Source organism: Canis aureus, chromosome 4 (genome assembly GCF_053574225.1).
Source record: "Canis aureus isolate CA01 chromosome 4, VMU_Caureus_v.1.0, whole genome shotgun sequence".
In the NCBI taxonomy this organism is placed as follows: domain Eukaryota; kingdom Metazoa; phylum Chordata; class Mammalia; order Carnivora; family Canidae; genus Canis; species Canis aureus.
The window spans coordinates 34447505-34471453 of NC_135614.1; the positions used below are offsets into that span (position 1 = coordinate 34447505).

At 35.1% G+C, this 23949-nt stretch overlaps 1 protein-coding gene across 12 annotated transcripts in view; it reads left to right on the plus strand.

The window, feature by feature from the left end:
* CCSER2 (coiled-coil serine rich protein 2) overlaps positions 1-23949 on the plus strand; it is a 186032-nt gene that overhangs the window by 101726 nt on the left and 60357 nt on the right. For 11 of the 12 annotated variants that reach the window (XR_013377973.1, XM_077895234.1, XM_077895235.1 and 8 more), the window contains one exon: positions 10704-10899. The exons of the other annotated variant lie outside the window; for it this stretch is intronic. Coding sequence is in view for 10 of the 11 variants with exons in the window: in XM_077895234.1 (XP_077751360.1) it covers positions 10704-10899 (196 nt within the window). In the remaining variant the exon portion in view is untranslated. The remainder of the gene's footprint in view (positions 1-10703; positions 10900-23949) is intronic. 12 annotated transcript variants of the gene reach the window in all.

The window sequence follows — 23949 nt, forward strand, 5'->3', positions numbered from 1 at the left end:
AAAGTAGAAATAATGACAAATTCCTCAAGTCTGTTTTTTACTTATGTTCTTCAGTGCAAGCTACAAAGATCTCTACACTAGGTGAGAAAAGGCAGTGCTGCAGTGGGTCACAAAATAATGAGGTTTAACTAAAGATTCTTACGTTGGTATAATTTGGTGTAAGGATAAAATATAGAAGATCTAGAAGAATACATGGAGAATATATTTTTCTAGACATTATTTTGGCTTTTGTTTTTTATAGCTGGGATTTTGATAAGGAATGGACATTGGAGAGTTCTTATTATCAGGCAAGAATATGATGTAGATAGTCGTGATTGCAAATAATGAAGATTATGCTTCTCTCATCTTTGATGGTTGGTTTATAGAAGGTAAATTTAAGGCCAACTTATGAAAATTTAGAAGCCTAACTAAAATGTGAGCCATTGCTTATACTTATGATAAGATTTATTCATCCATTAACAGTTATTCATTGAGAACCTGTATGTTCAACTCTGTGCTAAATTCTCAAGCTGGGATGAATTTGGAGATAGTGTGAGAGGTGATAACTGTGGATTGGTAATGGCTTCTTAGAGCATTGTTCTGAGGATGCTAAAAATGCATGAGCTCAATTGGCTTCATTGCAGTTATTGGGTATGTAGAAGATTGATTTGCCTCTTCCATCCCATCCACAGTTGAATAGTAAATACCTCTTGGATGTTGAGTCTGTGGGAGAGGCAGATATGTAGGCAGTTATATTGCAGTATTAGTGCAGTACAGTGTTGATAGGTGCCTTTGTAAAGTGATTTATATAGATTCCAGAAGCATGCAACATCTGATGTTTGTCTAGGGTACTGGTGTGTAAAGGAAGTTACTATTGAACAGGTAAGTATGACTGTAGAGATTGCAGAGGAGTGGTTTCTATAGGAGAAGGATGAGTATTTCGATGGAAAAAATAGCATGTGCAAAACCATGTTTCTGTACTTTGGCATTTTCAGTGAACTGAGTTCATAGCTGGATTGCCAGGTCATTTGGAGGATTGAATAGATGTGATCTTTAACTCTTAACAGCAAAAGTCTCTATTTTAAGATAGAATAGCAAATTTCAGCCTGAAATGGAACGATAAATCAGACTGTCCCAAATGGATGAATTACCTGGATGGAGGTAGTAATCTCTGTCCCTGGGAATAATAAAGCTGAGACTGAGTCATCCTTCAGAAAAGTTAAAGAACACTTTCCAAAACCATATTCTTGGATGTTAATAGGTATAGAAGAGCAATTATCTGATCAAATAGTATAGGAATAAACAAATTAATGTTAAGTGAGTTTTTTTAATAGTGGGCTTTGCATTGCCTTTAAGATGTAAATATAGTACTACTATTTTGCAAAATGTAATAAAAGATAGAATATATAGCCATTTCACAAAACATAGGACCACAGATCCCTTTTAGACAGTGTAGTTTGCAGGACTAGTGATTTGTGGATCTTCCACACTGGTGATTCTTAGGGAGGAGAGAGAGATGCACCATATTCTTGGGGGTTGGTCATTTGACCCAATGGAGAACTTTTCAACAAGTGGGCACTGGTTCATCATGAATAGTTGTAGGTTAACCAGTTTATTGATCCCTTCGGGGGGGATGGCCCTTTAGGATGGCCATCTGGGTTTGGGACTTCTAGATCCCCTAGAGCTAGTTATGGGTTGGGTGGTACAGAGAGAAACCCCATTTAAGACAAGCATTACTCTCCAGTATACCTTAAAACTATTCTTTTCTCTCCATGCCTTGATTTTTAAAAATCTGGATGCACTAACCCCAGGGCCTTTTTAACATTACATATGCAAAAGTATCTCTTTCCCATGCAAAAGTATCTCTTTCCCATTCTGTGACTTCTTGAGTGTAAGTTCCCTTTCCTTTCTGTCCTTTAATTCTCATTGTCTTTTTTTTTTTAATTATAGAAATATGTCTTACCCATATTTCAGAGGACTGGTAGTTCAGAACCACTGTTTCCTTTATATTTTTTTTTATCATAATACTATGCTCTCTTTTCATCTGCCCTAAGCTTTCACTCCTCTCTCTCCCCAACCTCATTCTTTTTCTATACCTTCCACTGTGCTATATGGAATTCTCTCACATCCTAAAAAATTCGCATTCTTGACCTCTGCCTACAGATTGTAGCTGAAATCTAACTTTCCTAAATGTATTAATTCCCCCAGTAGTATTTTTATATGAAGGATTCTTATTTTCCAATCACTTTAGTAGCTTACTGTTTAGAGGTGAGGTCTTTGTCTTCACTCCTTATTTGCTTCTTTTTTTTTTTTTTTAAATTTTTATTTATTTATGATAGGCACACAGTGAGAGAGAGAGAGAGGCAGAGACACAGGCAGAGGGAGAAGCAGGCTCCATGCACCGGGAGCCTGACGTGGGATTTGATCCTGGGTCTCCAGGATCGCGCCCTGGGCCAAAGGCAGGCGCTAAACTGCTGCGCCACCCAGGGATCCCCCTTATTTGCTTCTAATTGTAGTATTCTTCAGTCTCTTTCCTTTGAGATGTAGGGTATTTGGCTGAGTCAAATCCTCCTTATGGTCCCTAACCCATGCTGACAAAAATCTTTACCCTTTCCTCCTCATCTTAAGCTTTGCTGCAATCCTGAGTGCTTCCACTGTTCATGCCATGATTCTAAAAATTGAGGATTTTCCCTTCTATTCATATTTTGTTGAGTGTTTTTGTCATGAAAGAGTGTTGGGTGTTTGTCAAATGCTATTTCTGTGACTATTGAGATAATCTTTTTTTTTTGCCTTTATTCTCTTAACATGGTATATGACATTGACTGATTTACATTTGTTGAACCGCCTTTGCATTTCTTGGATACATTGTACTGGTCATGGTATATAATCCTTTTATGTGTTGCTACATTCAATTTGCTGGTATTGTGTTGAGGATTTTTGTGTATATATTCATAATAAGTATTAGTCTATAATTTTCTTTTCTTGAGATGGCTTTTTATGTATTTTTGGTATGATGATCATATATATTGAATAGGGAAGTGTTTCTTTCATTTCTGTTTTCGGAAGACCTTGTAGAATTCACCAGTGCAGTTATTTAGGCTTGGACTTTTCTTTGTGGAAGTTTTTTTGATTACTAATTTAATCTCTATAGATGTTTTATAGATATCTGTTAGGTTTTGTTAGTTTGTAGTGTGGCTCAAGTCTTTTATTTCCTTGTTGACCTTTTTCCTCGTTCTATCCATTAATGAGGAGAAAGTATTAAAGTCTCTAACTACAGTTTATCTTGTAGGGAAGGTTGGATAGCAACACATTCTCTCAGTTTTTGTTTATATGGTGATGTTTTAATTTCTCTTTAATTTTGAAGGCTAATTTTGTGGGATATAGAATTCTTGGTTGACAATCTTCCTTTTAACATTTTGGACCCCCACGCTTTCTTTCTTTCTTTCTTTTTTTTTTTTTTTTAAGATTTATTTATTCATGATAGACACACAGAGAGAAGCAGGCTCCATGCAGGAGCCCAACGTGGGACTCGATCCCGTGTCTCCAGGATCACGCCCTGGGCTGAAGGTGGCGCTAAACCACTGAGCCACCCGGGCTGTCCGACCCCCCCATGCTTTCTGATGAAAAGTCAGCTCTCTTAATCTTACTGGGCATGTCTTTTGATGAGTCATATTCTTCTTGATTTATTCAGGATTCTCACTTTTTCTTTAGCTTTTGACAGCTTGTGATGTGTTTCTCTTAATATATTTTGGAGTTGAGCAAATGACTAGACAGCAGGTTTTTGTTTTGTTTTGTTTCATTTTTAAATGCCTTAAACCAATAAGTATCCCAGCCTTTGCCAAGGGACTCTTTGTGTGTGTGTGTGTGTGTGTGTGTTTAAGGATACTTTCAGCAACCTGGTAAGCAGTTTGCAGCTCTGCCTTAGCCTTCTTTTCCTACTTGCTGGGAGACTCAGGGTCAGCCAAGGGTGAGAGGTAAAGGCCTTCTCAGGCATTTCCTCAGCATGTGTGCAGCTCTATACAGGTGTATGGCCTCCTCTATGTCCAAGAATATGTTGGGGCTTTTCAAAGCCTCCTGTGGGCATCTCCTTCCTCAGTTTTTTTTTTTTTTTAAGGTTTTTGATTACCTTCTTGTTTACCCCAATTGCTATTGCTATTGCCATCTCACACAGCTTGAAATTTTAAGCAATTGCACTATTTTTTTTCAACAAATGTGCTAGAGATAAGGCTGTTCCCACTGAGAAACCTCGGAATTAGGTCAAATAAAACAACTGAGAATGGGCCTTTTCTAGGGAGGTGCTAGTTAGGTCAAATAGTAACTATTTTCTGGAAATGGTGCTTTTCAAAGAATTCTAAACCCAGTTTACCGTCTACCCCTCCCCCTAGTGATTGCTGCATTTCACTGCTATTATGCTTGTAAAGCTCTTGTTTTTCAAGCTAACACAGAGCTGGGGAGATAGGCATGGCAACAGAATAAATTAAAATCCATAGACTTGCTCTCACCACGATTAAACTGGGTTTCTTTCCTTTTCTTCTTCTTTTTTAATAAGTGCTCCTTAGTTGTGGCAAGCATTTGGTTGATTTCCATACTACTGAATAAGTTGATTTTGACAAATTTGCCAGTATTTTCAGTGCTTTTATGGAAGAATGGGCTTTTTGGAGATCTTTATTCTGCCATTCTAGAAATACCTACTCTCATTTTTTTTTAAATTAATAGACTTAATTTCTTAGAGCAGTTTTAGGTTTAGAAATATGAGCAGAACGCAGAGTCTCCTTGTATACTCCCTCTTTTATACAATTTTATACAATTTTTCCTATTATCAACATCTTGCACTAGTTGTTACAATCGATGAGTCACTATTGATACACTTATTAACTAAAATCCATAGTTTGCCTTAGGGTTCGTTCGCTCTGTGTATACATCCTGTAGCCTTTGACAAATGCTTAATGATCTGTATCTGCCATTACCTCTCATACAGAATAATTTCACGTCCTTAGACTCCCATGTCTTTGTATTATCCCTTCCTTCTCCCCCAGCCCCCATCAATACTAATGGCAACCACTGATCTTTTCACTGTCTCCATAGCTTTGTCTTTTCCAGAATGCCATGTAGGTGTAGTCTTTTTAGATTGACTTCTTTCACTCAGCACTATGTATTTAAATTTCCTCCATGTCTTTTCATGGCTTGATACCTCATTTCTTTTTATCACTAAATAAGTACATTGTATGGCTGTACTGTAGTTCATTTATCCATTCACCTCCTGAAACACATCTTGATTGCTTCCAAAATTTGGCCATTATGAATAAAGTTGCTTTAAGTATTTACATATGTAAGTTTCAAACTTGTTTTGATAAATATCAAGAAGTACAGTTGCTGGGTCATATAAATAAGATGTTTAGTTTGGTAGGAAATTAACAAATTGGCTGTACATTTTGCATTTTGTCCAGCAGTGAATAAGAGCTCCTGTTGTTACACATCTTCACCAGCATTTGGTGTTGTGTTTTGGATTTTAACCATTCTAATAGGAGCCGTAGTGATATCTCATTGTCTTAATTTGTAGTTCCCTAAGGATATATAATGTAGGACATTTTTTTCATATGCTTCTTTGCCATTTGCCATTCTTTAGTGAGATGTCTTTGTAGAACTTTTGCTCCTTTTCAAATTTGTTTTCTTGTTGAATTTTAAGAGTTCTTTGTATATTTTAGATACCAGTCCCTTATCAGACATTTTACAAATATTTTCTTCCAGTCTGTGACTTGCCTTTTCAAATCTCCTAATGAATTTTTTTTTAAAGAGCAGGTGTTTTAAATTTTAGGCAGATTTTTAAATTTTTTTTTTCATGGATTGTACTTTTTCTATTGTATCTAAAAAGTTATTGCCCATCACAGTGTCACCTGGATTTTCTTCCTTGTTATCTTGTAGTTTTACATTTTCCATTTAGATCTTTGATACATGTTGAGTTAATTTTTGTGAACTGTGTGAAAGGACAATTTTTCTTTTTTTTTTTTTGCATATGAATTCTAGTTTTTCTATTATCACTTTTTGAAAAGATTAGTCTTTTTTGTTTTTTATTTTTGTCTTTTCCTAGGTTTTCTTATCTCTTTATTGAAGTATAATTAATATACAGTGTTATATTCGTTTCAGGTGTACAACATACTGATTCAGCAGTTCTATACTCAGTACTCACCATGATAGAGTCACCATCTGTCACCAAAACAACAGTATTACAATATGACTAATAGTATTCTTTGTGCTGTGACTAATCTCTGTGACTTACTCATTTTATAACTGGAAATTTGTTCCCTTAATACCCTTTGTTCATTTCACAGACACCCCCCACCCCCCGATCCCCTCTAGCAACCATCAATTTGTTCATTGTATTTAAAAGTTTGTTTCTTTCTTTGTTTGACATATTTCACCTAGCATACCTTCTAGGTCCATTCATGTTGCAAATGGCAAGATCTTTTCTTTTCTTTTTTAATAGCTGAGTAATATTCCATTGTGTGCATACATATGCGCGTGCACACACACACACACATACACACACACACTACATCATCTTCATTCACCTGTCAGTGGACACTTAGGTTGCTTCCATATTGTGGCTGTTATAAATAATACTGCAGTAAACATAAGCATGTGTATATCTTTTCAAATCAGTGTTTTTGTTTTCTTGGGTAAATACTCAGTAGAGGAATTATTAAGTTAATATGGTATTTCTGTTATCCTGTCTCCTTTGAAATGACTTTGTTCTTTTGTCAAAGATCATTTGATTATATGTGTGGATACATTTTGGATTCTCTTTTTTGTTCCGCGGATCTATTTTTTCATCAGTACCACAGTCTCGATTACTGTCACTTCATGTAGTAAGTGGAAATCAGATAGTGTCAGTATTCTCTCTTTTTCTTTGGTATTGGTTATTCTGGCTCTTCTTCCTGTGCATGTAGACTTTAAAAACACTTTGCGGATATTCACAAAATAATTTGGTGGGATTTTGATTGAGATTGTGTTGAATCTAACATTGAAAAAATATAAGAACCATGAATATAAACATAATATATTTATTTTTAATACACAATTTTTATTAAAGATGAGAAAAGAAACATTAATGGTTTTGTGAAGTCAAAATGTAACTCAGATTAGGAAATAAAGAAGAAAAATTCTCTTTCTCCTTGTCTTTTACACACACACATCTCTACCTACTAGTCTAATGTGTGGGTCACAAGCCTTCAGATTAGCACAGAATCACACATTTTAGTAATCAAGAAGCTTGAATAGAAGTGAAGGATATAAGTATATGGGTATGGCCACTTTATTTGGGGAGATTCCTTTAAAACTGCAATAAGGAGGGACGCCTGGGTGGCATGGTGGTTTGGTGCCTGCCTCCAGCTCAGGTCGTGACCTGATCGAGTCCCATGTCAGGCTCCCTGCATGGAACCTGCTTCTCCCTCTGCCTGTGTATCTGCCTCTGTCACTGTGTCTCTCATGAATAAATAAAATAATAAAATGAAATGAAATAAAATAATAAAATAAAATAAAATAAAAAATAAAACTGCAATAAGGATTATGCAGTGATGTGATTATTAGGTGTGTGGATTGAATATCAGGTGCTGCTAATGTATGGATTCAATTTAAATGGGTTTTAAAAAATGCTTATCTCTTAGAGATTCACTTTTTTTTTAAGTTATTCTGATCCCATTTTGGGGGGGATGATTTTATTGGCTATACTTACAGAACAATATTAAATAATATTGGTAATGGTGGACATTTCTTTCTCATGCTTCTGTAACTATTGAACTCATTTTTGCCTTAACCATACCTGTATTGGTTCAGTATTCAATAGCCTACCTAGCCTATGGTCAGCTACATAGAATCTGCCTTTGCTAACATGCTGCTAACCATCCAGTGTATTGCCCAAAACAGCATGCAGTCTTCTGTTGCATTCACCGTCTAAGTTCTCCACCAGAAATCCACAATTGTTAAAATCTGTATACAAATACAGATTAATGCCTGTCAACTTAATATGAGTATTGTGTCCAATAATTCCTCTATTGTCTCATGTTCATTTTTCTTTACTTTCTTTATGTATTCATCCCTGGGTTTGTGCTTGCACTCTTGGAAAGTGATTTTAACCTCTCATTCTGTTTCAAATGTTCAGATTCAAATGTGTGAACTGTATCATCCTTTCAGAATGTGGAATCTCAAAATCTTCATTATCTTTCTATCCTATTTTTTTCCTTTCCTGTTTTTAATAGTGTCCTCTTATTTCCTGAAAATAACCCCTGTTACCTATTTGCTTTCTGTTCCATCTTTGTCTTCTTTTGCCTCTTGATCTTCTCAGTTATCTTCTTTTTATCCAGCAAAGTTCAGTAAGGTGTTATGTTATTTCCAATGTATTGTCAGATGGTTTTACACCAAACACTCAAGTATAAACAAATCGTGTAAAATTTACCAATTTGGGAATATAAGTGAAGGTTATATGCCATATATGCCATATATGGCATAGTATTTTTTTGACATTTATATTAGAACATTTTTTTCAATATAAAGAAGTTGGAAATTATTTATAGTAATAATAATAATACAATAGCAATTAGTTTTTATTTAACATCTACTATACATCAGGCACTGTTCCACGCACTTTAACATATATTACCTCATTTTAGGCTTATATCAACCTAATGAGGTGTAAGTACTTTGGCAAGTATAATCATCATAATAGAGATCAAGAAAATGAAGGATATATAAAGTAGCTTGTCCGGTTACTAGTTAGTAAGTGACAGAGCTGAGATTTGAACTCAGGTTTCTGTGCAGGCAATATAATGGCCCTGCTTTCAGAGGGCTTGTGATCTAATTAGAAGTGTGATAGGTATATAGATTTCTTTAATTTGTACTAAATAAATTAAGGATCCTAAAGTGCTAATTTTATTTAGTTGAGGGAATCAGCAAGGGCTTTTAGAGGAAGTAACATTTTAGTATGCTGAGAACACGTAAGTTTCATTTTAGGTCTCATGGTAGAAGTATTTGAAATGCAACCTAAGGTAGATGAACTTTATTTGGTGTGCACTAGAAAACATTGAGAGTTAAAGAAATTATGGCCCAAAGGCATTAAGTATTTTCAGTAGCTAGTTACTGTCTAGTCAGGATTTAAACCTTAATCTTAGGCAAGATGTGCCTCTTTTATACCACTGTGGTTTTCTAGATACCAAATCTTTGATCCTGTATTATTAGTGATAAAGATTTGTGACTCTTCCTTTGAAAGTTTTTAATTCATTAGTTCCTTGCATGTGGTTGATATTTAGTCAACCTAAAATAAGCCTTATTCTGTACCTGATTCTCATATTTAGATTGCTGACCAGTCTCCTTCAGTCTCTTCCCTCTCTAATCTTTATTTTATTCACTTGATTACATAGAAAGTAAAGTTTAATTTGATAATTAACTATTAATTATTATAATCTAGATTATAATTTTAAGGTAGTACTTTTTATGTCACAGCTAAAGAACTTTAGAATTTCAGCAATGAAAGCTTGAAAAGAAACAACATAATGCTTAAAATCCATGTTCCTTAATCATTCAGTGAAAGCAATAACAGAGATAAATAACAAGTAAAAAACTACCTGGTCTCTGATACAGAGGAAAAGAATACATGGTCTGTGTCTTCATGAAGTTTATAATTTGGCACAGATTGCAAATGAACACAGTATACTATGTTAGGTACTATGGTGGGGCATACTAGAAGGGTCTATGAAGGACACCTGTGGAAGTACCAAGCCCTGCTTTGGGGGATTAGGGAAGCTTTTCCTGAGGAAATGCCAACTAATTTAAGATGAAGAGGAGTTATCTTCTCCAGATCAAGTGTGCAGTGGAGGGCAGGCTGGGCAGCCTGGCCAGGAGTACAGAGAGATTGACGTAGGTTTGGAGATGAGGGAGATTGTAGTGTGCTTCAGGCAATCTCAGGTAATTGGCTGTGTATTAAGAAGTCCGTTTGAGGGAGGCAGATGTGTTGAAGGATGAAATTAAAGAATAAATTGGATTCAAGCTATCTGTGGCCTCATAAGCCATATTTAAAGAGTCTCCTTGTCCCTGGAAAACATGCCTTGCACTTTGTGCCATTGCTTTTCATTTTCTTTTTCCAGAAAGCCTTCACTTTTCATTCCATCATATTCAAACCTGATGCTTTTATAGTTCATTCCAGGTTCTTTCCTGTCCAAGAAAACCTTCCAAAGTATGTCAACTTTTTTCTCTGAAAACATCTCTTTATATGCCAGATGACTCCATATTTTTGTTTTACTGTCTTGCTAACTTATTATTGCTGTCTATTTTTTTTTTTATCATGCCATGTATAGCTTGGCCAATTAAAGTCAAAAGCTAAAGAGCAGATGATCTATTCAAACAAGGAAAATAAATATAATTTTTTTTTTAGGCAAGGCCTGTCCCTAGAGTTTTTGTTTCTCTTACATTTCCTAAGGAATAAGGTTTATTCATCAATGTGTAAAATATACAAAAAGGGGGAGGAGTACAGAAGATAATTGTGTTAATGAGAACTAGAACTGATTAGAAATTTTGGTAGAAACAAATTGAGTGTCTGAGTTAAGCAAAATCAAAGGCTATGTGATAATGATAAATGATTTGTAATAATCTCTGCAATAATTTCATTACCCTATTTCTTTCTGAAATTATATTGTATATCTTTTCCCTCCCAACTTTTTCCCCTGCCCTTCTAGAGGCTCTCCCTATAGAGAATCTCCTTTGGGTCATTTTGAAAGCTATGGAGGGACCCCCTTTTTCCAGGCTCAGAAGATGTTTATAGATGTACCTGAAAATACAGTGATACTGGATGAGATGACACTCCGGCACATGGTCCAAGATTGTACTGCTGTAAAAACTCAGTTACTCAAACTGAAACGTCTGTTGCATCAGGTGAGTATATATGAACATTTTTAGCTCTAATATTTTGAATTGCAAAATGGATGGACTTTACTTTTTTTTTTTTAAGTTAATTGGGTTTCTAATGTCTTCAAATTTCTGTAGAAATAATGCATGTAAATAGTATATAACTTTGGTGGGAGAAAACAAAATGGGATTTTGCATAATGCTTTCAGTACAATCTCCAACATTTATGAAATGTGTGATATTTTTTAGTAACCCAATTTTTCTCCTATATCCTTTTTTTATTTTTATAGTACCTACATTATAAGGTTGTTGACAGAATTAGAAATAGTAGTTGTAAATTTAGAGATCTAATACCTGAAGTATAGTATTCAGGCAGTTAGTCATCAGTGGCTGCTACTATAATTTCAGCTGAGTAGGAAATAAACAGCAGTTTTTACTTAAATAATCATAGTCATATAATTTAACTTTTATTTGAAACCTTCAAGTTTAGTCTTCCTCAGTCTTTTCATTTTTCACAATCTAGACTCATAGCAGTGATAGGACTTGTCCAAAGATACAGGGTGAGCTGATGGTAGAACCTGGTTTCTCATTCAATAGTACATTTTTTGTCCAAATTTAGGTCAGATACATAGCAGAAAACTAAGGAATAAAACACTAATTTAAAATCATGAAAATGTTTTGGTTAGTTTTAAACCCATTTTTATTTGTTGTAGACTAGCCACATTTTGCTTAAAATTATGGTTGAGGAAGAACAGTCTAGCTTTTCTGCTGAACTTACTTTCTGGATTACCTTTGTCAGGCTTGTATGTTACAGCTTCTTAGGAGCAGGGACCAATTCTTATAATTTCTGGTGTCCATCAAAACTAAACTCTTGATATATGCTCAGTTAAGACTAGCCGAAGTGAAATACAGCCCCTGTGTTAGTAATAGTAATGATGTTTAGTATAAGTATCCTGTTAAAGTCATGTAAATTGTTTTATAGATACTTAATTATGGATTTTTTGGACTGGTCTTCTCCATTCTTTATGGATGTTGGATTACTTTTTGAAAAGAAACCTTTCTAAATGCTAGCTGGGAGCAAGAAAGGGGAAGATCTTTTTCAGGTCTGAGATTCTTGGACTTCTCTAGAGGCAGAAAGAGATTTTATGATTGAAATATCTAGACATAGAGCATAGAATTTTAACTGTAACTAGGAGATAGACTGGTTTATAGTGTTTCTCTGCTCATTAGTCTGGGGAGATTTTTCTCATCAGAAGCTTCAGAGTCAAAGGAAGAGAAAGCAGAAGGTGTGGGGAATGGCTAAAATATGTTAGGTATCTACTTTGAATCAGTCATTGTATATACCACATAGCCTCTTTTGTGTCTGGGTTTATTGCCCTGAAACATGAAGCATGATAAATACCAGCTAATCAGACCAGGCGTAATGGGAAAAGTAGCATGATTCAGGAGAGAAATACATGAATTGATAACCAGTGATAACCGCCACAAAAATAGAAAACTTTTTAAAGAAAAACTGTAACTCTCTTAATAGCTCTTTTCTGTCATTTTATGACCTCCGAAGTTTTATAGTAAACACTGGTCAAGTTAACTTTACTTTTTGTTTATGCAGTGAAAAAATTATGAGAAGAAAAGTTGCAGAATTTTTTTAGGGCACCTTTGAAATTTCCCAAAATGGTAATAGAAATTAAAAGCTGAATGAATCTAAGGTTTCATATAACTACCTCTATTTTTTCCCTATTCAGTATTACTAAATTTAAAGAAATTCAGTGTGATATAGTTTTTAAAAATTCACATAGTATTCAGAGACTTAATAAAAATGCAGTATTTTTGTCCTTCTCTCCATGTCAGCCAACCATTCTAGTCTGAACAGATAACCATCTGAAGATTTCTCTGGAGCTATCATGTAGGGCCTTATTTTTGTCCTAATTCTGGGATTGGGTTCACTGTTTTTTGTATACCTTCTTTTTTGTTTGTTTACTCCCTCATTTTGCGAGAGTATATCTTTACTTTCTAAGAGTGGGCAAATGGATGGTAAAATTTTTTTTTTTTTTTTAGTTACTGCCTTATGGAAAATTTCTTTTGTCTACTCTAATATTTGATATTAATGGTTTGGCAGGGGTAGAAATGAATTTTCCCTTAGAAATCATTACTTTTCTAGGATTCAGGTTATCCACTGGGAAGAGTCTACATTCTGATCCATTTTACATTTTATGTTGCCTGTTTATGTTATCTATCTGAGGGATTTGTAATCTTTTTTTTTTTTTTTCTGGCACTTTAATCTTTTATTTCTGGCATTATGTAATTTCACAATAATGTCCTGAGATTTGAGTTTTGTTGTAGTTGTTTGTATATTTCCCTCTTAATATATGAGTAATTTAGTAGACTCTTTAGAGATTCATATAGTGTGAAATTTTCTTATTTCTATGATTTTATTTTTTACCCCATTTTCTCTGGATCTTTATGGAATTCTTATTAATTGCTAACTAGGACTTCTGAATTGATTCTTAGTCTTTTATCTTTTTCTTTCATACTTTCCTTTGGATTTGATTATCTTTTCTGGTATAGTTCTTCAATATCATTTTCCAGCTCTCCATTTCTGTTGAATTACTTATCTTGGCAATTGTATCCTCAGTTTCCAAAAATTCTTTATTATATTCCATTCCTTATGTATATAATTTAATTTTTGTTTTGTCAGTAACTATATTGAGTGTTTCTGTTAGGTTTTGTTAAGATTTCTCAGGTTCCTCGAGTTACATCTCTTTTCTAAGCAGTCATTTTGTTCTTTGTGTTTATTTTGGTTTCTTTTGGAATCTTTCCTCAAATATCTAATGATTATTTGTTTATTAATATTTAAAAGTGAGGAACTAAAAACTTGATTCAGGACTCTTTGTATGTGGACTGGGCTGGTCAGCTGGCTGGCTTGATTTTGTATTACTGGATGGATATTGGGAGACCCTCAATATCTAGTGAGCAGAGGATTTTTCCTTCTTAGTTCTGTTTTCTCCAGAAAGGCAACCTGATTTATTTTTTATTTATTTATTTATTTTTTTGCTTGGAGTAGAGATAGAAGACTGGAAGTTGGTTCTTGCCTTATGCTGACTTCCAGTTAATTCCCATCATAAAACACCCCTTCCTCCCCAGCCAGGCTCTGTGCTCAGTGGAGAGTGTGATTCTCCCTCTCTCTGTGTCCCTCCCCCCACTTGTGTGTGCTCTCTCCCTCAAATAAGTTTTTTTTTAAATCTTTAAAAAAGATTGAATTAAATTTATAGAAAGGAAACTAAAAATAAACTATTAAGGAAAATATAAATAGCATAAAAATGATTTCTGTAGCCTAATTCTTAAGTGGAAACAACAGAATTTTATAGAGCTCCTGAGAACTTTACATATAAATATGTAAAAGTCCTATTACCTACTACTCAGTAAATGTATGTTAGATTGATTTTAATCCAACAGTTTTATAATTGCCTTACCTGCCTTAGTTGCTGGTTATTCCTTAATCCAGTGACCTCTCATTGCTGTCTTTATTTTCTTAATCACCAGGACCTGATCAAGAGGCCTTGCTTGATAAAAACAAATAGGAAACCACATTTGCATTTTCTAGATTCCCCCTGAGTGTCTATTACTAGTTTGAAGGAATTGCCTTTGAAATTAGTCTGGGTTCTCCAAAGAAAAAGAACCGAGAGAGAGAGAGAGAGAGAAGAGGAGAGAGGAGATAAGATGAGATTTATTTTAAGGAATTGGCTCATGTGATTATGCTGGTTGAGAAATCCCAAGATCGGCAGTTGACAAGCTAGAAACCTAGGAGAGCTGGTGGTATATAGTTCTAGTCTGAGTCTGAAGGCCTGAGAACCAGGAGAACCAACAGTTAAGTTGCGGAATGAGTCTGAATACAAAGGCAGCAGAAGACTGCTCAAAGGCAGTCAGACAGAGTGAATTTTCCTCTACTCCACCTTTTTTTTCTATTCAGCCCTTCAGTGGGTTGGATGAGGCCCACCCACATTGGGGAGGCATTCTTTAAGTCCATGGATGGTAGTTTTGATAGAAGCATTGTAAGCAGAGAAGCAAATCCATATCTAGTGTCAATTCCAGTAAGGACAAAACGTTGTCCTTTTCATGATGGAAGTAGCCTAGTGCAATCAACCTTCCACCAGGTAGCTGGTTGATCATTGAAGGAGTGGTGCCATATGAAGGTCTCAATATTGATCTCTGCTGCAGGCGAGTTAAGCACGAAACAGTGACCATAGCCAAGGTGGCCATGTTGCTGACTCTGTGCATAACCTCCATCTCTGCCATCATTGCCATTTTTTTCATGAGCCTGTTGGAGGATGACAGAGGTGGCTGGGGAAAGAGGCTGACTGGTATCCATGGAATGAATCAGAGTATCCACTTAATTCTTTAAATCCTCTTTTGCTGAGGTCACCCATTGGTGAGCATTCGCATGAGACATAAATATCTTGCTATTTTTTGCCCAGAGTTCTGTCCATATATACTTCTTCCCCATTCCTTGTCTCTGGTTTTTCAGTCATATTTCTTCTAAGTCCCTGACCATGGCCTGTATATTGGTATATAATTGCATTTCTGGACATTTCTCCTTCTAAGCAGAGTGAACAACCACATGCAGTGCTTGAAATTCTGTCTACTTGAAAGATTTCCCTTCAGTGCTATCCTTCTGGGATGTACCTGAAAGGAGCTGTAGTGTTGCACTGAACACTTTGAGATGTTGTCTGCATATCGTATGGAACCATCTGTTAAATCAGACCTGAGTCTTCTCTTCCTCTGTCAGCTGATTCTAGGAAACTCCCCATGAAGCCATAGTGTAGTTTGGGAGAGAGAAGGCGGTGTAGCAGGAGTGGGGACAATGGGCATTTGAGCCACTTCTTTCATGTAAGTTATTTGTATCCTTAGGGCCTGTTTAGGCCCAATCAAATTTATACCACTTCTGATTGATGATGGAATGTTTCTGTGCACCCACAACTTTATGACTTTGTGTGTCAGATAATAAATACCCTGTTCATGATGGGCAGCTCAGGTAGCACGGTAACTTGGTGGCTCAAGATTAAGCATTCAGTCACTACTAAGACACAGTAACAGGCCAAAAGCTGTATCTCCAAAGGACTGTAGTTATCTGCAGAGGATGGCAGGGCTTTGCTCCAAAATCGTAAGGGCCTGCACTGAGACTCATCTTTCAAAGGCCTGCTGTAGTCTCCAAATGGTATCCCTATCTGTAACTGAAACTTCCATACCATACGATCCATGGAGCAGAGCAGCTTGCACAGCAGCCTGGACCTGTTGTAGAACCTCCTGGGTCCTACTCAAAACTAGCAGCTATTTGGGTCACTTGGTAAATGGGCCAGAATAACACATCCAAACAAGGAATATGTTACCTCCAAAATCCAAACATGCCTACTAGGTACTATACATCTTTTTTGGTTATAGAAAGATATAGATAGTGACTTATTCTTCACCTTAGAAAGGATATTGTGACATGCCCATGGTCCTTACTCCTTCTTGCTGCCGCCTTTTTCTACAAATAATTGTTTATATTCCTTTTGTGTTCCTGGCAGTTAAGGGTAAATTGATGATTGGACAGTGCTATTCAGAGTAGCTCATACAAGTGTTTGTTATTAGTCCATGGAGAATTAAAGTAGCTCTTGCCAGAATAGAAAACACATTTCATCCTTGTTATAGAAATTCTTGCTATCAAAGAAAAAACTGAACCAAAACTTAAACTGTGTTTAGTGACTAGTTGATTTATAGTTTGGTGCAAGCTTTTTTGCGTATCACAGACAGAATATAGTTTGTACCAGAAATGATCTGCAAATCAAACTGTAAATCACACTGGTGAAAGTTACTATCCTTACTTGTGGAAGAGAAGTCCAGGGAATGAAAAAGATATGCAATCAAGTATTACACTAGAGGTATCTTTACGTAGTATATGAAACAGAAAAATTGCTCTGGGAATGGAGATGAAAAAATTCACTCTATGGCATTATGGAGATGTGAAACTGTAAGCTGAATTTGTTAGGTGCAGAATTTGGGGGAGATAGTATGAATATAGTTATAGGTTCTTGAGAACATGATCTACATTTGTCATAATGACTATGGGAAAACCCATGAGTATGTAAGATAATAAAGAGAAAGCCAGAAAAAGCAGTGCTTACCTGATACACTTTGAGGTCACTATTAATACAACTTCTTACTGTAAAAATGTTTATTATTAAGAAGAATTAAGCATTTATACTGCATTTATATTGGGATCTGTATTTCAGTAACTAAATCCTTAATGAAATAGGGTGGAAGTTTGCTGAAGAATGCCAGCAAATAAATGTAGAAAGTGTGATAAAGTTAGAGAAACATTATTTTACAAACCCTAAAGAACTGTTAGATAAATGGGCAGTGGGTTCCTAGTCAGTTAGTGTGTCAAAATAACATCATGTAAATTATTTGTAGTTACAAGAGAAAAATATACTTGTTCACTGAAGAGATCAAACTGTCATCACCCCAATCCTGAGATGGTTTTCCCATTATTGAGTTGAGTTATCCTGAGAGTATGTATCTGCTCATGTGATAAATGTAATTGTGCATACTATATTCTAGCAAAACCATTTAATTTTAATTGCTCAAGCCATTGCTTAACAACTTCCTTTTTATACAAGAAAAAGAGAGGAAGGAACCAGACAAATTCACATTTGGAAATTCTGTAGGAAAAAATAGTAATATTCTTTTTTAGCTTATTAGTGTCCAAAAAGTTGGTGCAGGGAGGTGAAAGTGCTACACTGAAAGAAATTTAAGGGACAACTAGATGTAATGTGAGATTCTAAATTGATATTTGTTTGACAGATCAACTATGGCAGACATTTTTGGCCCATTGAGGGAAGTTTGAATATGGCTTATGTCTTAGATGAGGTAAAAATTTTCTGAAATGGAAAGATAGAGATTGTTGACTAAAGACATGTTATAAAACAGTATATGCATTAGAATCATACATATTTACATATATCTATATATGTGTATCTCCAGAAGGAAATGCACTAAGGTGTTAATGGTGATGATACCTGGATGGTGAGCATGCGATGTTTTTTTTTTTTTTCTAAATCTACATTTTCTCATTTCTAAATTTCTATAATATGTATTTACTATTTTGGAGAAAAAAAGTTATTGAAATAGTACACATCCTATTCAAAGATCAGTTTGTAATGGATTATGGTTTCAATGTAGGATGTTAGAGAAGAAGCAATAGTGATAGGCTTAGGGCAGATTGTAAAGGGCCTGTGGGCCACAAAAGGTGCTTGAACATTACTCTTTAGGCAGTAGTAAGCCAGATGAGTGGCCTGGCCTGCTTGGTATTTTAAAAATATTATTCGAAGGGATTTTCAGAAAATGAATATCAGAGGGAATGGGTTAAATCAATATTTAGGAGAATGTTTCAGAATCCAAGTTTTAGCCTAAATTTCAATTTTCAGTTGCTTTTGAAAATAGTTAAAATTGTGTTCTCTTTCATGCATATGTCCTACAGAATTGTGTATGTAAAACTTTTATGTAGTTGTCTATATTGCATACCGAGCATTTTTCTTTCTTTTTTTTTTTTTTTTTTGGGATGCATACCGAGCATTTTTCTAATTAATGCACATTATCTCTAGTCCTTGAAAAGTAGGTGAAACTTGCTTTATCTCACAGCTGAAGAAGTTGAGGCTCAGAAAGCTAATTAGTGAGGCAGCTGGGTAGCTCAGTTGGTTAAGTGTCAGACTCTTGATTTCAGCTCAGGTCATGATCTCAGTGTCATGAGAGCGAACTGCATAGGGCTCTGAGCTCAAGGAGAAGGAGGAGTCTGCTTCTCTCCTTAACCCCTGTGGTCCCCCCGCCCCCTCCAACAGGCTCGCTCTCCAAATTAAATAAATAAATCTTAAAAATAAAAGATAGCTAATTAGTTATAAAACTAGGATTTTTTTTTACCTCAATCTTCATGATTCCAAGGCCTGTTGCACACAGGGGCATTCTTAGGCGATTCACTGGGGGACAACAGGGAGAGGAAGGAGAATGTGAAGGCAACTTCTCGCTATCACATCACCCTGCATCCCCTCAGCCAATCCCAAGGTTTGGAATCTTTATTAAATAGGCCTCTATATTTAAGCATTCACCTGAACAGAGTTCTCGTTGCACACAATGAGAAAATTTTAAAATTTAAAATGGTAAAACATTGTATTTCGCCTTTGATCCGGTTTTTGTTATATGTAGTTCAAGGTTATTTCACAGTTTAAGCAACACTTTCATGTACCCTATTTTCTTTATTACAATGACACTGTGGGACAGAGAGGATTGCAGTAATCTTATTTTAATGACAGAGCATTGAGATTCCCAGATTTAATTATTTTTATTAAGGTCACACAGTTGCATTCTAATGCAGAATGATTTTTAAACTAAGGGCTTTTGAAATCTTTTAGCTTAGCACTTACTGTGTTGCCTAATTTAGGGAATTTTAAATAAATTTTGATCTGATCTGAAGAACATGGGGACATACAGAAAAAATAATTTTTAGTGTTTTGTCTCCTTACTTTAATTCTGTATGTCCTGTTTCAAACACTTGAAGCATAATATGCATGTAGAGAAGGGTGTATAGTTAATAAATGTCTATTTCAGTTTTCACAAACTGAAAATATACATGTAGACAGCACCCGATAAGAAATAGAACATTACCAAAACCCCAAACAGAAGCATCCACTGTCCCTCATTTTTAATGACTATTGATTTTTGAAAACAGATTCGTTTCTTTATGTTTGAACTTTATATAAGTGAAATTATTTATACTCTATTGTATTTGGCTTCTTTTGCTCAACATTTTGTAAGTCATCCATTTTCTGCATTCATTCACATTGCTATAAATAAGAATATTACGTGATGTGAATATACACAGTTTATTTGTTCTACAGTTAATATTTAGCAGTTTTTTAGTTGGGATTATTATGAATAATGCTGCTATAATATTGGTGAACATATGTGCTATGTGCACTTTTGTTGTGTCTATGTGAGTGGAATGGCTGACTCATAAAGTATGTAGATATTCAGCTTTAGTATGTAGTACAAAAACAGTTTTCCAAAGTGGTTATGCTCATCCATTTTCTTGCCTCTCATTTCTTTTTATTATTTTCCCTGTTTGCTTTTATCACATTATCATTGTCAGCATCTCTTTGACCCTAGGGTAGGAAGTGAAGACTCTTAAAATGGAATAATGAGAAGAGCATGATGACACCTCTGACATTTTCTTTGGGATTGTAAAATAATTGATCCTGATGATTCATACCCTATCTACCTGTTTGGGAGATAAAAATAAATGTATAATTGTGTTTTATGAACTGTCAAGTGTAAATACAAATGTTTTATTTAATTATTTCCTTTCACCTTCAATGTTGAGAATAAAACCAGCAATTTTTCCCTCATATAATGCTCCTGTCTGCCCTCTACCATCACTCTTGCTCTCTGTGTGAGTGTGTGTGTGTGCGTGTGTGCGTTTAGGAGCAGTGGTGGCAGCAGCAGCAACCTAGGTGAGTGTACTGAATTAAGGAGCTGCTGAAATAATGCCTTTTGATCGTGGAGAACCACAGAAAAGCCAGGGAACGCATGCTTCTCTATCTCCAGACTTCTTTCATCATTCCAGGAGAAAAAAAAAGTTTATGAAATCTACATGGAAAGCACATATACAACATAAGGGTACGGTTAAATGAGTAATGTGAACAGGTTTATACTTAATACCCATACTTAATGAGGCATTGAGAAGCTCCTGTATATTCCTTCCTGATGGCAGTGCCGTCTCTTCCAGAATCTAGCATTTCCCTTGTCTGTTAATTTTTAACCATCTATATTTGTAGTCCTGTGGATACTAGTTTTGCTTCTTCTTCTTTTTTTTTAAGATTTTATTTATCCATTTGTGAGAGAGAGAGCACACACATGAATGGGGAGGCAGGGAGAGGGAGAAGCAGGCTCCCCATGGAGCAGGGAGCCCAATGCGAGACTTCATCCCAGGACCCCAGGATCATGACCCCAGCTGAAGGCAGACACTTAACCAACTGAGCCACCCAGGAACCTCAGTTTTACTTCTTTTAGAACTTTATATAAATGAAATTATACTAAAAGTGTTTCTCTGTGACTTCTTTTATTTATCATTTTAAGGTTCATTTATACTTGTGTTCTGTTTCGTAAATTTTCATTTCTGAATTTTATGAACAAACAATAATTTCTTTGCCCATTTTACTCTTGGTGTACATTTTATTTCTTTCCAATATACTTTTTTTTTTTTGCTGTCACAAATAATATGAACGTTTTCCTTGTACATGTGTGAAAACTTCTGAATAAATTAAGAGTGGAATTTCTGATCATGGAACACAGAAATATTGTACTCAAGAAATTTCATACTATTTCCCAAAATTGTTCAATGTGTTTCACTCCCCTTAAGTAGTATATACTGTTTTCCATTGTTCTACATCTGTTCAACATTTGGTATTATCCAACTTCTTAATTTTTCATGTGATGGGAATATAGTGATATTTAATTATGGTTTTATTCTGCATTTCCCTGACTAGTAATAAAGTTGAGCTTCTTTGTGTATTTATGGAATATTTGTGCTTGGTCATGCCTTTTATCTCTGTTTTAGAGTTTTTTGTATATTCTAAATGTAAGTATTTAGTTATATGTCTTCGCTTCTGTAGCCTCCTTTTTCATTCTGTGTTATCTTCTCATAAACAAATATTATCAATTCTAATATAATTGAGTTTATCAGACTATTTTTTGTGGTTTTCTCTTTCGGAAATCTTTAAGAAATCTCTTCTTCCCCTGAGATTATAGACATAATCTCCCTTACTTTTCTAAAAATAATAAGTTTTGACCTTCTCAATTAAATTGCAAAGACTTTGTATTTGATTTCAGTGTGTGTAAGTATGAGATAGAGATCGACTTTTTTTTTTTTTTAAGATTTTATTTATTTATTCATGAGAGACACAGAGAGACAGAGACACAGGCAGAGGGAGAAGCAGGCTCCACGCGGGGAGCCCAAGGTGCGACTCGATCCAGGGACTCCAGGATCATGCCTTGAGCCAAAGGCAGATGCTTAACCGCTGAGCTACCCAGGCATCCCTCATTTTTTTTCTATATGAATAATCATAGAGTGGGTCCAGTACTAAAACTATTAAGAGTCCACTCTTTTTCCTCTGACATGCAGTGCTGGTCCATATATGTGATACTATCCCTGTTTCAAGAAACACAATCTAACTTTTATAGTAGGGCTTGATAATGCATTATCATGGTTCCCTATCTTGTTCTTCTGCTTAAGTATCTTAACTATGCTAAAGTCTTTTGTTTTTTCATAAAATGTTGGAATCATTTTGTTGAGTCCTATGAAAATTGTTTTGGGATTTTAATGGGAATAACAATGAACTGATAATAGATCAAATTTCAGAAAGAATTAACATCTTACAATATTTAGACTTACTATCCAAAACCATGATATACAGGTCCATTGATTCAGTTTTAAGAGGTATTTTTAATAAAGTTTTATAGTTTTATTTTAAAAACTTGTATAATTTTTTTAGATTTATTTCCAGTTCTTAGAAGTTTTTGTTGCTATTTTAAGTCCTATCATTTTCTAATGGATTGTTACTGGTTTACAGAAATGCAATAGACTCTTGATATAAAGAGTTTGTATCCAGCAACCTAGATACAGTTATTACTTATTTGATAATTTATCCATAGATTTATTTGGAATTTTTTATTTATATTATCATATAATCTGCAATAATGACAGTTCTTTTTCCTTCTCAGTGTTTGTATTTTTCCTTGCTTTATGTGCTGGCTGGGAACTCCAGTTTAATGCTGAATTGTTCCTGTTTTGCTTCAAACTTAACAGGAGTGCTTTCAATGTTTGAATGTTAAGCATGACATTTTACTGTATCCCTTTTTGTGGATACCCTTTATGAGGTGAAGGAAATGTGTTTTTTATTTTGTTTTTAATGTTTAAAAAAAAACCATTCTCCTTCTTACAAAAACATTTTAAGTACTTTCTTCATTTCATATTTCTTCCCCTGAACAGTATGAGAGTAAGTTGCTTGCTGAAGTACATCACTGCCAAATATTAAATGTATATTTCCTACAAATAAAGATTTTCTCTTGTGTAGCCACAATGTAGTCATCAAAATCAGGGAGTGAACACCGATGCATTATTACCATGTAATCTTCACAGCTTGCCATTAGTTATGTCCACTATAGCAAAAAGATCCAGTTTAGAATCACATACTGTTTTTAATTGTCATTGTCTCTGGTTTTCTTCAAACTGCAATACTTCCTCAGTTTTCCCTTAGCTTTGATGACCTTGACATTTTTTAATATTATAGGCCAATTATTCTGCAGAATGCCCCTCAGTTTGGGTGTGTCTGTGTAGCCATATGATTCAGGTTCTACATCTTCAATAGGGATGTCACAGAAACAGCGCTGCATTGTTCTCATTGCCTTTTGCTCATTGTCAGGTGGCTCATGAGTTTGGTTTTCTCGTTAGTGATACTACCTTTCATGACTTGATAAAGGTATTGTCTGCTAGGCTTCTCAACTGTAACATTACTCTTTTCCCCTTTATTAGTATTTTGTTGGGAAGAATTTTGAAACTATATAAATATTGTATTCCTTGTTATATTTCCATATAATCCAGTGATTTATTTATTATAATTATGCATATACTCATAGTTCCTTATTTTATGTCATCAATCTGTGAATATAATTTATTTTGATGCTCACACTGTCCATGATTTGGAATTTGAGAACTCTTTTGGGTTGGCTTCTTTTGTATTTTTGACTTGTACCCATCATTCTTTGAATACTTTTTTGGAAATGTAAGATATCCCATTCTAATTAAATATTTTCCCTATTCCGAGGATCCCTGGGTGGCTCAGCGGTTTAGCGCCTTTCTTTGGCCCAGGGCGCGATCCCGGGGTCCCGGGATCGGGTCCCGCATCGGGCTCCTGGCATGGAGCCTGTGTCTGCCTGTGTCTCTGCCTCTCTCTCCTCTCTCTATGACTATCATGAGTAAATTAAAAAATT